General features: G+C 43.0%; 1 protein-coding gene across 2 annotated transcripts in view; it reads left to right on the top strand.

The window, feature by feature from the left end:
- Positions 1-12,953, top strand: part of nkd1 (NKD inhibitor of WNT signaling pathway 1) — a 50,135-nt gene extending 37,182 nt beyond the window's left edge. For both annotated transcript variants that reach the window (XM_034110477.2, XM_034110468.2), the window contains 6 exons: positions 3,678-3,781; positions 4,028-4,123; positions 7,420-7,567; positions 9,025-9,106; positions 10,135-10,262; positions 11,873-12,953. In XM_034110477.2, coding sequence (XP_033966368.1) covers positions 3,678-3,781; positions 4,028-4,123; positions 7,420-7,567; positions 9,025-9,106; positions 10,135-10,262; positions 11,873-12,414 — 1,100 coding nt within the window. In that variant the 3' untranslated portion in view covers positions 12,415-12,953. The remainder of the gene's footprint in view (positions 1-3,677; positions 3,782-4,027; positions 4,124-7,419; positions 7,568-9,024; positions 9,107-10,134; positions 10,263-11,872) is intronic.
- The last annotated feature ends 1,555 nt before the right edge of the window (positions 12,954-14,508 follow it).

The following is a 14,508-nucleotide window of genomic DNA, read 5'->3' as shown; positions in this document are numbered from 1 at the left end:
TTTGTACTCAAGTAAAAGTACTAATACCACACTGTAACAATACTGTCTGACAAGTGAAAGTCCTGCATTGTCAAAGTTATGAAGTATATTTAGCTAAATGTACTTAAAGTACGAAACGTAAAAGTAGCTAATGTGGACAAATATAAATAAATAAAAATGTAAGTTACTCCAACTATAATAATATGGATATAATGGATATAATGACCAAGTGCATCTGCAGATTGACTGATTGGGTGAGGAAGAGAAGTGGCGGTGATGCTAATGCTAAGCTAAATCCCCAGAGGTGGATCATACAGTTTGCGTAAAGTCTGTAACACGCTTCTGAAATAAACATAAATATAGGGTTGAAGCAGGGAGGTGTCTGGGTCACTGTAACTGATAGAAGCTTGCAAAGGAGCCGCCGTGTTCCCCTCCTAAATCTCACTTACATGTCGTGTGTATCCGCGGTTTCACGTGTCAAACAAACGCTGGATTTCTAAGCAGAGGAGGATATCCGGTGGCGTTAGGTCTGGGCCGACTTCCGCGCTGAAACTAAAAACATCGACGCAGACGTTGTGTTATTTCTGTCCACCAGGGTAGACTACCCTCAGGGTGTCCGCGGGGTCTTAAAAAGTATTAAAAGTTGATAAATCCATTTAGCGAAAATTAAGGCTATTAAAAAGTATTAAAACATATTAAACGGCATTTTCCAAGGTATTAAGAAGGTCCACAGCAACGACAACATGAAACACCCTTTAATTTACTGAAACAACATGTCGGGAAACCCCTCTCAAGGTGGCCCCATGCATAGCGTGCCATAAAATTCTTATTTGAAGTTTTCGTTGCCTTGCTCCGCTCTGTGGGGGGGGGGGGGGGGTTATCTGCTGGTGGACTACCTGAGAGATATACAGCAGGAGAACACGCCGTCCACCGCGGAGAATAACCAGAAGGGCGACCATGACAACCATGCTCCGGGGTCTTCTTCGTTGCTTTTGGTGTATTTTGTGGCGGCAGCAGCGCCACTTACAGGCCTGGCATACGTACTACTTTTTGCATTTGCGTTTTACTGTATGCGTCCTCGTGGGGCCGGGGTCTAAGCCAAACTATATCCGGTCACAGAGATCTGCTATTTTAAAGTAAGGTCAACACATATCGACCCTAAATATAGTCTATATTAAGAACGAGAAAAGTCTAAACATATATATCGTTTTTTTGTAAACATGTGACAAATGTGTGAGGGTGATGACGACATTGTCCTATGTGCCGGGCTTAGCCCCGGACAGCCCCAGCCCAATTTACCCCTGGATATTTGTGTGGGAGCTCCTATATGGCATTACCCCCGCTAAAGCTCACCAAAGTTTAATATATTTCATCGTTCAAAGTTTTGTCAATTGTTTTGTTTATTGGTCAAATACTGGTTTCTAATGGTTTCTGAGGAGTTCTACTGGAATGAAAGAGCACGGAGTACAGAAGCAACAAAGCAGCATACTGCATTAAACCTGACCTTCACAGAGAGGTTGAAGTTCATGTGGAGAGGAGGCTTCAGTAGTCTGTCTGCACTCTGTTAGTTAATAGAGTTAGTCTATTTAATGTAACCGGTTAGAACTCGAAGTTGCGATGAGGTCTTAAAAGGTCTTAAAAGGTATTACATTTGGCTTCAGGATTCCTGTATATACCCTGACCCTAAATAAAGTGCAATCCAAAAATACACCTGAGGCATTAACATACTGTTGAATTAACCCCCCACGACACAGTGTAGTATATAGACTCTATAGAGTAGCTCTCTGATTGTATACAAATACAGGGCTGTGAAATCCAGCGGTGATGCTTTCTCATCAGTGGCACACATGGGTAGGGCTGGGCTTATAACATAGATGTTCCACCCTTACTTCCAGCCCTAAAGGCAAATGCCTCGCTGCAGAGAAGAAAGTACACAACTGATCATATACTGAATATATACACAAGTACATTATTGTAACTGCTTTGGGGCTCAATTCTTAATGTTTACATTTGATTATAAACCAGGTTTACTTACAGCAGTAGTCCTCTAATAATCTGTTCATGTCCAAGCAATATTGGTATTGTAACTTGAATATCCTTCAATGAATTGATATCAAATCATGTATCTTATCGGGAAATCAGTGCAATAGCAGCATCCTTTCACATGTTTCCTTGGCTTATAAAATGTAGTGTTAAGTATTCAGTTCTTCACCAGTGGTGGAACGATCACTCAGACGTTTTGCTTGAGTAAAAGTAGAAACACTTAATTGTAAAGACAGAAATACTACACACATGCAAAGGACCTATACACATAAGGTACTGTGTGAATACACACATGCATGTGCTTTTTGTATGGAGAGGTATCTTAGGCAGCACAACTTCCATCCTTTGCAAAAGAAACGGTGTAGTAAAGTAATTCAAGCTGTCATACAAAAGAAAGGGAATGAAAAGTTCAATATTGGCCTCCAAGATGTAGTGGAATAGATGTATAAAGTAGAGTCAAATGAAAAAACTAAAGTACTAGTACCTCATCAGGATGTTCTCAGTTTGAATCCTGTCGGGGTGAATCTGTGTTTTAAAGTAAAACAGCGAACTGACTTGTATGCAATAGGAAGTCAGTCGTCTCGTCTCTGAGAGTAAGTCGATGTGACGGATTAGTCCTCCCTCCGGACCGTCTGACTTTACCGAGCGTCTGGATGGTAATTTACGCTGAATGTCATTCCATAACGTGATGAGCTCCCAGAGGTTTCCATAAGCCTTTTGATGTTCACACGCTGTTTCCAATCCACCATTTATATCCCAATGCTCATGTTTCACACCCCCTCTCAGTGTGAACACATTTTGGTGTATTCTATATAATGGTGAAAGAAGTATACAGATCCTACACTTAAAAAAGTACTTATACCACACCGTAAAAACTCTGTTACAAGTCCTGCTTTGTTCAAGTTATTAAGTATAATTAGCTAAATGTACTTAATAAGGACATGTCGGGATATCATTTCTCATCATTACCTGGTTTTACAAGCTGCATAAGTCACGCATTTAGCCGTTATATGGATATTACTGATGATTATCGATCAAAGATATCATCGTGACGGCACCAATAGTCCACCCCTACTATATATCGTCCAGACTTAAGTTAAGTGCAGTTTCTGCCAACTCGAAATGTCTAAAGAGACGAAGTGGCACATTTTTAGATCAGTGTCAAATTTGACAATTGTTTTGTTCACCTTTTGGGTGTTATCATAATCACAAACACTTGAAGTACTTCCTACAAGCTTAGCACACTTGAGCAGCCTACAAATATAGACATTTGCAAGTTTCAATATTTGAAGTTTGTGATAATCCTGATGCTTATGTTAACAGAACGGAGCCTTTGCTGCCTTTTGAGAATAAATACTTTGCATTCATACGGGTGATATTAAGATAAAAATACGTTTTCAAAGTACATGCAGTCAGACAAAAGCTGAGCAGTTTGACTGTGGGTTCATTTCCAACCGGCAGCACTTGAGTGTGTGACACATCTTAATTGCGGCTGCCGAACTGGGAAGTAGAAGCTTACAAGAAACACTCGAAGGCGACGACATACTGTATCCTCAGGTTACGACTGCACCCGACGTTCCCACCCTCAGGCTCTGACTTTTATCTTTGTGTGTGTGTCTGTGTGTGTCTGTGTGTGTCTGTGTGTGTCGCTGCAGTGGCTTTACCCCCGGAGAAGACAGGCAGCTGCTGTGTGGAGGAGAAGATGCAGCAGAGGGGCAGCCAATCCCCCGCAGGGCTGCAGAAACAGATCCAGTTTGAAGTGAGTGTCGACAGCCAACAGGACGTTTATTACCTCCCCTCTGGATGAAACTGGGGCGATGGGACACACACACACACACACACACACACACACACACACACACACACACACACACACACACACACACACACACACACACACACACACACACACACACACACACACACACACACACACACACACACACACACACACACACACTTGCACGCTGGATGATACTGATAGTTGATGTCTGTGCTGTTTCAGGAGTTGGAGTGTGCGGTGTCTGTGGAGGAGGATAACCGGCAGGAGTGGACCTTCACCCTCTACGACTTTGACAACAACGGCAAAGTCACCAGAGAGGTAAGGACCTGGATTTACCCGTGTATATAAACCTTTGATGAATAAATGATCACACCGATAAGTATACAGACAATGGTATAAGAAACTTTGTACAGATAACATTTTTGGTTTACCCACTTTTTTTAAAAAATTGTTCTTCTCTTAAGTCAAAATTAGAACGAGCAACCATTATCCAGCACACATGGTTCAAATCTGATATCATATGTTTAGAGCGTTCATCTGGAGTTGATTCCACCCAAAAATGTAAGTAGAGTAATTTAGGAGCAGGGGCCTGTACTACGAAGCTGGTTCAACCTAACCTGGATATGTTTGAGTTAGCCGGTTGGCCTAATCCAAAACATACGCGCTCTCGCTAAACTGTCCTACGACGCTGGTTATCGAGTGGATCGCTCAAGCCAGCCGTGCCCTATCTAGTTAGGTGCGCGTTCACATGAAAGGGGTGGTATTTGGAGCATTCGACCAATCACAGACATGGAGAAGCGTACTGACAGCGCAGCGTCATACTTCCTGAATGAAAAGTGAACTATAATATTAGACAAATGAAGACGTTAAACTTTAAACATCCATGACTTAAACACTTGATCAGGATCAAAGCCTCAGAGCTGCACCTGCAAGGTGAATACAGCTGGGAACAGAACACGTGTTTGAATGCGTACATTAACAGGTCTATGATATCACTGCCCGTCTAAAACACGATCTGACTTCAATTACATTTGTCTCGAGTGTTTCGTCAACTTAATGTGTTGCTTAAAATAATACTTCTGCATCCAGTCTGTGACGCTGTGAGTGTTGCACGGCCAGATACGGCTCAGCTGACTCAGATAAGGAGATATATGATACATTATGAAGTGATATGCCGCGGACTGTACTTAATGTACTCTGATCCGGTTACTTATGTTGTGGCAGATATTTAAGTAAGCTTTCTTAACGCTAATGTTATAATAGTCCGATTGCTCTGAAGATGGAGGTGATATTCTATTAATGTTCACGTTCACACAGTCGGTGATTTCTGCCGGCCGTCTTTCCTGCGACGGCAGCTTTTCTGTATTTCCTTTCTCCTGTAATATGACTTGATCGCTTTAAACTCCGCACACTGAGCTCTGATTGGTCAGCAGGCGGTGCTTTCACTGAGTTGAGCTCCTAACCTGCTCCCGACCAGGTTAGCCGCTAAGCATAAGTTACCATGGAGATCTAGCCCGCTAAAAAGAGAACCAGCTTCGTAGGACCGGAAAGCCGGAGTTTCCCCTGCATTTAGCCGGCTAAGCGAACATCCTGCTTCGTAGTATACCCCCCTGGTTGCCTCCAATAAATAAACAAAAACAAAACATTCAAACGTCTCAAAACATCAGTTTATCATATCCATATCGTGTAATATCATAAAAGCTGTTGATTTTATCGCATCAACAAACTTTCTCAAATAGCAGCTCACAGCTACAAAACACCCTCCTTTTTTAGTATAAGAACGAATCAATACTATAATAATGTATTACCAACAATTAAACAATATACAACATTTTGGATTATTAGCTCAAAGCTAGAAAACACCCCTCTCGTTTGGGTTCAGAAATTAATCAATAACGTCCCCGTGGATCGCAAATGCTCCCATCCCCACACCCCCAACAGCAAGCGAGTACAGACGTGCCTCTCGCGTAACCTCCCTCCTCAGAACTGAATCCAGCGACATGTCTCTGCTCCTGAGAGTTACCGTGTGACTTGCCTCCGCCTGATGCAGATCTGAGAGAACATCCAGAAAGGCCCGTGTCTTTTGAGCTCCACTTGAAACTGCGCAAAGAGACTGGAGCTGTCCTCTGTGCTTTTGGAGCTGCCGTGTGTTTGGCACTGCCTGTGGCTTCATGGCTCGCGAGGCAGCGGCTTGGAGGGGAAAGAAAAGCTTTCTTCTCCAAATAAAAAAAGAGCAGTGAACCAGAAGTGACACGGGAAGCTTTTATTGTATATATTTTTCAAACCGGTAAGTGGAACCGGTCCCTAAGAATTCAGTGCAAATCATGCCGTTAGGGTTTCTGTGTGCTAAGCTTAATTCAGCAGTTCTGTCAAAGCAGCTTTTCTGGTGAAGCTGTGTTGCTTTCTAAAGTAAAGCACTAATGAGATTTGGGATACTGTGAGAGTCATTTTGCATCCACGCCTGGCGACATCTTTAAGGGACAATTAGGTTTTGATTTGCTAGAAAAACATCCAGCACAGTTGCTATTACCCAAAAGGGAGTCATTATCTCAGTATGGGGTGGAACAACATTTCATTTCATATCTTTATTTATCCAGATTGGTCCCGAAAGCATCCATAAGTGCAAAAAAAGAGTATTAAATGTGCAAATTAATCCAAATATTGCAAGTTAGCTTGTTTAAAAAGTGAGCAAGGTATCACTTTTTTGCATGTGAATGTGCTTTTAAGTGTGGTTGAGTTGATATATACATGTATTTGACATGTGCAGGTGTAATTTCAGTCATTTGGGAGACATCGAGGAATAAGGGAAGTGCAGTGTGTAGCAGGATTAGCATCTGGCTTGACATCTCCACCAAGACAACGTTCCTTTTTGTGAATGTCTAACTCTTCTTTAAACCCCGTCTGAACGCTTCAACTTGGAAAGCCGACCTAAAACCTCTGACATCAGTGAGTTTCTCCGTTCGCTGTTGACGGAGGCACTTCTTTAAATTCCTCGCTAGCGTAACGTATCATAGAGTTTTAATGCACACAAATCCAGAATTCAAACAAGTGATAAGAATAGTCTCCAATTTACTTTTTTAAATATGCACCAACGTCACATATTTACACTACATATGACTCTGATCAAGTTATGATTAAACCGTCTTGTTTTCACAGTACACCGAACGGCATGAATAGCATCGTAATATCATATTTAGATTATTATATGGTATGTGCTAATAATAAGCATTCTATGATGAGGCTTTACGCCGAACATTTGCCACCTTTAGCTTATCGGTGGCAGTTTTAGTTTTAGCCAAATGTTAGATTTCTATCTCTGAAAATGTAATTTACGGTGGTGTTAATATGTGAAGATGATACTGCGTTACTAAAAGTGTTTGTATCATAATCATGTTTCGCTGCAGATCCTTTTTTTTCTGTAATATTCCAACATTTTTGTAGCCCATCAAACACGCCTTCACTCAATGGAAGCTATGCATCAAGAAGCCCAGATTGAACTCACCTCCACCTCTCCTCTCCTCTCCTCTCCTCTCCTCTCCTCTCCTCTCCTCTCCTCTCCTCTCCTCTCCTCTCCTCTCCTCTCCTCTCCTCTCCTCTCCTCTCCTCTCCTGCAGGACATCACCAGCCTGCTCCACACCATCTATGAGGTGGTGGACGCCTCCGTCAACCACTCCCCGAGCAGCAGCAAGACGCTCCGGGTGAAGCTGTCCGTGGCTCCAGACTCCAGCCAGCGGTGGAGGAGCTGTACTCAGGGAGCGGCAGGTAACGCTCACATCAACACAGTGGGCGGAGGCGTGGGAGGTGGGAAGTAGTGGATTACAAATACTTTGTTCGTGTACTTAAGTACATTTTTCTGGTATCAGTACTTTACTCCACTTCGACTTTTTACTTTGACTTCTTACATGTTGAACACAAATACCTGAACTTTCTACTTCTCACATGTTGAACCCAAATACCTGAACTTTCTACTTCTTACATGTTGAACACAAATACCTGTACTTTCTACTTCTTACATGTTGAACACAAATACCTGTACTTTCTACTTCTTACATGTTGAACACAAATACCTGTACTTTCTACTTCTTACATGTTGAACCCAAATACCTGTACTTTCTACTTCTCACATGTTGAACCCAAATACCTGTACTTTCTACTTCTTAGTAGAGTCATTGCGTGCCTATTGATTTGAACACGATCCGTGTATCCATCACTTCCTGGTCTTCTCTAAAGAAGAGCGACCAATGGAAACGTTGTCATGTTGCCGTTGTTCAACATGGAAACATTCATTAGCTAACAATGACTTTATTGTTCTATTAATATAAAGGGAGGTCAGGTACTCTTTAAAGCAGCTGCTAGCTATGGGTACTTTTTACTGAAGTACACTTCAAAGCCCTCTTTACTTTTACTTGAGTATGTTTAAACACGAGTATCCGTACTTCTACCTGAGTAAACGATGTGTGTACTTTTGCCCTCTCTGGTGGTGGGGGAGAAGAAAGGGGCGTTTTGGGGTCCCCCTTGTGTTGCGTGCCGTCAGCTCACCCAGAGATGTGTCTTGTCTTCAGGCCCGTCAGAGCTTTGTTCCTCTGTGTCGGCGTCGCTCCCTCTCTCCCACTCAATGGGGTTCATTTTTAATGATGGGGGGAGTGACGGAGCTCAGAGAAGCCCCCTCCCTCAGCGCCTTCAAATACACTGAAAGAAACCTTAAGAGATGTGCCGAGTCCTTTTGATAACCACAGCCATTTTTTTTCCCCCCCTTCGCAGAGCTGCCGGGAAAATATAGCAACTTAACTTTTCTCACTCGGTAAACAAGTAGAAAATATCTCCCAAAAGTATATATTCCTGTGTGTTTGCGTCCTTTTGTTACGGCTATAAATATCCCTCAAGAGATTCAAACGGAGCATGCTTTGAAACCATCGCCGCTTGCCTTCATGCTAATTTGAAACCGCATCAGATCTCGCGTCCTTAATAAACATCTTCTGAAGTCGGCATGTTTTTTATTTTCTTCTCTCATTCCATGCCCTATAAGAGGAAGCATTGTTGTGTTTCCTTTCCTACAGATCTTCAAAGTAAAACCCCAAAACAAAGGTTGCTTTCTTCTGAGGCGCGTGTGACTGTTGTCGTCTTTGTGTGTGGTTGTGTGTGTGTGTGGTTGTGTGTGTGTGTGTCTGCGCTGTGTAGCTGTCTTTGATAATAGCCTCCTGTCTTTCACACATACACAGACATGTCCCACCCCAGAGAGAAAAATGACAAGTGCATAGAAGACCCCAAGAGTGCAGACAAGAAGACTCGAGCTCTCTTAAGGTAAACACCCCCCCCCCCTCAAAGATTCAATTGTTTGGAAGAAAATAACGATATCATGTTTATTATTTGTTTTTGTTCAAATATCTTTTTCATTATGTCACTTATTTTAATGTATGAGACACCGGCCTTGAATAACAAAAGTAATAGAATATAATATATATATTCCACTGTGACTTTGAACTGTAATCATACATGTCATTTTAATTAGATTTGACATTTTTCTTATTTCTTATTTCTTTTCTATTTGATTTAACTGTTGTATTTATTTGTATGTGTTAAGTACATTGTATGTTTCGTTGTTGGAGGAGCATGGTACTTGGCCAAAACTGTGCTGTAGCTATTGTGCATACGACAAGAGAAGTCTTTTTGATTATAACATTCTAATCAAATCGAAATCTATAACACTTTTAATACACAAAATAAAGATAAATACAGTTAAAGAAATTCATTTGATATTAATAGAAACACCTAATAACAACACCAATAGTATTACAACCAAGAATAAACGCTTTTTGCCGCCCTCAGGTCTTCTAGGAAGCTGGGCCGTAATAATGTTTTCACCTTAGGAATGATTAAAAAGGCAAGTACTAGAAGACCTGAGGATCGAGACAGTGCATAGGTTAAGGTGATAGATAGCTAGGACCAAGACCATTAAGAGCTTTAACAAACAATTAAGTATTTTACTTTTTACAGCAGAAGATGCTCTCGTTTAAATCGGCAAATAGCAGCGTTTTTTCTAAAGTAGGGCTTCACACTTTAGGACATGTATCAGTCCTCTACTCTTTAATTACTTCTCCCCAAATGTACGTCCACAGTGCTGAGCAGCAGTTACCAGTCGAGACTTCAAATCCTCCCTCTTGAGTTTTAAAGCTGTGATTTTCCACTCATAATCTCACTCCTCCGAACAATCCCTGTGCTGCTGCCCTGACCATAAGAAGCGCTTGTATTTGACTTTCTCCTGACACTACCATACTGAGCCTCTCTGGCCAGAACTGCCTCCTAATGAGAGGTGCGGCTTTTCTCCGCAGGCGCCACCACAGCGACCATCACACCCAGCCGGGCTGCCAGCGCCACTGTGTGGACGAGAACCTGGAGCGCAGAAACCACTACTTGGACCTGGCAGGCATCGAAAACTACACATCCCGCTTTGGAGCCGGTGAGTGGACCAGGGCCAGGGGTTTAAACCGAGGAGGAGGGGGGGGACAGAGTACCGTTGGCCTTTGAAGATTCATCCAGAGGTCCCTCATTACTGCGGCACCTGCTTGAAGCCATTAGACTGAACTACTGCGCTCCTCTCCAGTACAAACATCTGGGAGCAGGCTGGCACAATACATCAAGTGTTCAAGGGTAGAGAACGGGCTGTTGGGACGGGAAATATTAGGCGTAATAAGCAGCAGCCTTGATCTGAGGGTCAGTGATGACATGTGATTATTTTAATGTTGTAGGAAAGTGCTAACAGAAACCTGCTCCCTGTCACTTTGAGTCAGGGTTCTACCCAGGAGGAGAAGCTGCCAGAGTCCTATCATGGAGCTTTTTACTAAATCTTTATTGGCATGCTTTGGGCAGTCATGTGCACATAATGGGTTATTTTCACTCACTTGTTTTCCAGGGTTTTTAGGGCACGCGTTGAGAAGCCCCGTGGAAGAATTGTTGTTCCTCTGCACCCTTGAAGTGTACATTGTTTTACTTTATTCGATTTCACATGTTTTTCTTATTGCATTACTTTATTGCACACTGTCTTTTCTATATTAAATAAATTGTAGGTTACATTGTCGGAGGAGCCTTGGACTTATGATTTCCATCGCCAAAACTACGCCCCACAACTATTTCGTTTCACTGTATCCAACATTTTTAAGGGTTACAGTAAAAAGAGAAACTTTTTAAATACCTTCTTCTGTGATGGTTTGGTTTTAATTGCAATAACTTCGCCGAGATTTTCCGACCCCAACACAATGACTGGATTTTGCGGGGCTCACGGCAATTAAACTTTACTAAGACATTTAAAAGCAACATCCTTTAAAAAAGAAAAAGCCACATTTTGCCTCACATACAGAACATTCTAATACATGTTGCCCAGAAACCGACCACTGATGCACCTTTATGTCTATGGCACTGCTTTATCAGATGTATTAGTGCTGTCAGTACAGTAGATTAAATCAATGCCATCGGCTTAATCACCATAATAATCGTGATTTATCACAGTTTAACACGTACAGAATACACATAGTATGGTGGTGTAATAAAGAAATGCCTGAAAAACTTTATTATAACATGATATCTGAATTGTTGGCATCAAGTCCGACCATTTTGCGCCGTTAGCTAAAGCACCAACAATGCTGCTGTCACGGAGAGCATCTGGCATCCCCCTCTGTGTGCTATACATGTTTTCTTTTAACACGTTAAAGTTCCCAGATTAATTGCGAGTGTTACCGTTGACACCTCAAGTTTGTGTTTTTTTTAATTGTTATTATTTATTATTGTTATGGAGGCGTGTGGTGCAGTGGGTTGAGCGTTGGTGTTCGGATCAGGTTCAAACCCCACTGCAGTCAGCATGTCGTTGTGTCCCTGAGACACTTCACCCCAATTTGCTCCTGTTGGGATTGCCCACAGTATTGGGTATGTAAGTCGCTTTGGATAAAAGCGTCTAACAAGTGACATGTAATGTTATGTTGTTGGAGGAGCATGGGACATGTGTGGATGAGTCTTTCAATATTTGAATCATGATTCTGCTTTTCTCAGTTTAAATAAAATACGTTTTCCTTACAGCCCCCACCACCACCACCACCACAGAGCCAGCGAAGGCAGAGCCTCAGGCGCGTCCAACCAACCAGACTCGCTCCCGCTCTCACGAGCCAGAGAACGGCCACGCCCACCCCCCCCACCGCCGCCTGCACCCCGCCGTGGACACCGTGTCTCCGGAGAGCCTCCACCCCTCCGCTCGTACGCGAGTTCAGGACTCGGGGAAACATGCCATCCGCTCTCCTAAAACACACAGCAGCCGGACGCCCCCCGCGCAGATCAGCAGCAGGGTGATGAGAAGCCGAGGCGCCCCCCCTCCCACGGTCCTCCCCAGCCAAACCCCCCCCCACCAATCCTCAGCACCGTACCGCAAACACAAGCAGCGCTCCAAGGAAACCTACAGGGCTTTGAGCTCTGTGGCTCCGAGACAAATGGTGGAGAAGGAGCAGGTAAGGGACCTTCCCAGTGTGCTGCTGTACGAGGGGGGGTCGGCACAGGTGGTGCAGCGGCATGAGCACCACCACCACCATGAACACCATCACCACTACCACCACTTTTACCAGTCCTGAATTTACATCCTTTTACAGGAGACCTCGGCACTCCTGCAACCCCAGAAGAAGAAAAAAACACACAAGCAGGCGAGCAGACTGCTGCTTCCTCCTCAGTGCATTGTGCAGTGCCTTCGTAGTGGACACAGGACAAGGGGAGGAGAGGAGCATCATGGGAAGGGTCTCCCAGTGCTGAGAGGTTATTAATCAGTGTTATAAAGAGGTTGGTCAGACATGCGAAAAAGCTCGGGTGTGCAGCAGGGCAGCGATTCGGGGCCACTGCAGAGCCAGGACTGAAGATCACGGCTTCGGAGTGAAGTGATACACGGAGGGATAATATGATCAAAAACCCTCTTCCGTTGACGCTGTATTCCTCCTACCTGAAGACTGTACGGCTCCAAACAAGCACCACAACCTTCCAGACCACTAAGGAAAAGGAGGAACGAGAGGAAGAGAGACTGTGATGTAAAGATGACAATATATGAAGGAGTATAGGTGAGCAGGGCATTGTGTGTGTGTGTGTGTGTGTGTGTGTGTGTGTGTGTGTGTGTGTGTGTGTGTGTGTGTGTGTGTGTGTGTGTGTGTGTGTGTGTGTGTGTGTGTGTGTGTGTGTGTGTGTGTGTGTGTGTGTGTGTGTGTGTGTGTGTGTGTGTGTGTGTGTGTGTGTGTGTGTGTGTGTGTGTGTGTGTGTGTGTGTGTGTCACAGCACTGGTGTCTGTTGAAAACCACTTGAAGTGCGCTCATGGGTGCGTGAGTTTTTAAAGCAGGCTGTCAGGCTGGTTTTGTTTTTTTGAAAATGAAAATGAAGATTCAGATTCAATCACGCAATACCCCGTAAGCAAAAATGGGAAGGGGAATGTTAAAAAGAACAGAGATCCCAAAATCCGCTGCTACCTCTAATTGTATCCTAATTGTTGTTCTGATACTTTGAATAAGCATTCAGCGGTTATTTTAAAATTACTTCAACACTTTTTTGAAATCATAATCTGCCGTTCTGAAGTTTCGAAAGCTCCTTACTTGTATTAACTAACATTGACTGTACATACGGTATATATGGTTATCAATCTGATAAGCTTTATTGATAACGGGATATCTTTGCATTCACTATCTGAAGCTTTTATGTTTTGTTTTGCTTCACAGCCGCCGCATTTTATAAGACCACTAGGAGCCTCATTATGACTACAAATGTACAACTGTATTTCAAACTCTCTGTCATCCTCCATCTGTGTCCACGTCACCGCCATGTGATTAGATATTTAACAGTGATCTGGTTATTTTGCCTGAACGACTGAAATCCCAACTCTCAACGATGCTGTTCAGGAGCTCGACATCACATACAGATGTGTTATAGACTTTAGGCTTGACTGTGCTACACATTGATTAAGAACATCATGTCCAGAATACAATCTCTTCTCATTCAATATTTAATGGCCATCATGCTATTCATGAAGACTAGTACTGTGGGTACTAGTGTGTGGGTTCTGCAAAAATATGAAATACTTCAATACTACCGAAAACAAAATGTCCAAGTCCCATGATCCTTAAAAACAGAACTAGTGCTATCTTCACATCAGGTCTCCAGTAGAGTCTCCATTCTTCTGTTGCATGATTATAAATCCAGTTTCATCCAGTCAGTTAGAGGTTCCTTCTTCAGTATGAACTTTGTACCGCTCTGAGCACTTCAACTTGAACATATTTCAACTTTTCAGAAAAGCGCCGGTGACATTCCTGTTGGAGAATAAGACGAAAACTATCAGAAAAAGCGAATTTGTTGAAGCAGAACAACCTGAATGTTGATGCTGATAATAAGTTAATGACATGTATTACAAATGTGGATTGTCCTCCTCGCTATACGGCTGTAATATTGAGCGGTGAAGCTGACAGCGTGAGAGCAAGCTACTTACGGTTGGTTGTATTGGTAAAAAAAACGATGTCTAACCGATATACCACAAACGGGGTTGATGCTAGTTTGTCATACAACAGCTGTTATACGTTGTCAAGATATGATTGTCAGATACAACATGTGATGTCAACGGCATCCTCCTTTGGTCAGTTATGCAGGGGAATGTTTAGCTTCCTCATACTCAAACTTGCTCAGCTGATCTTGGACTTACG

The sequence above is a fragment of the Pseudochaenichthys georgianus genome, chromosome 3, assembly GCF_902827115.2.
Source record: "Pseudochaenichthys georgianus chromosome 3, fPseGeo1.2, whole genome shotgun sequence".
Classification (NCBI taxonomy): Eukaryota; Metazoa; Chordata; class Actinopteri; order Perciformes; family Channichthyidae; genus Pseudochaenichthys; species Pseudochaenichthys georgianus.
The sequence above is the reverse complement of the archived record's forward strand: the minus strand, read 5'-3'. Positions and strand labels throughout refer to the sequence as shown.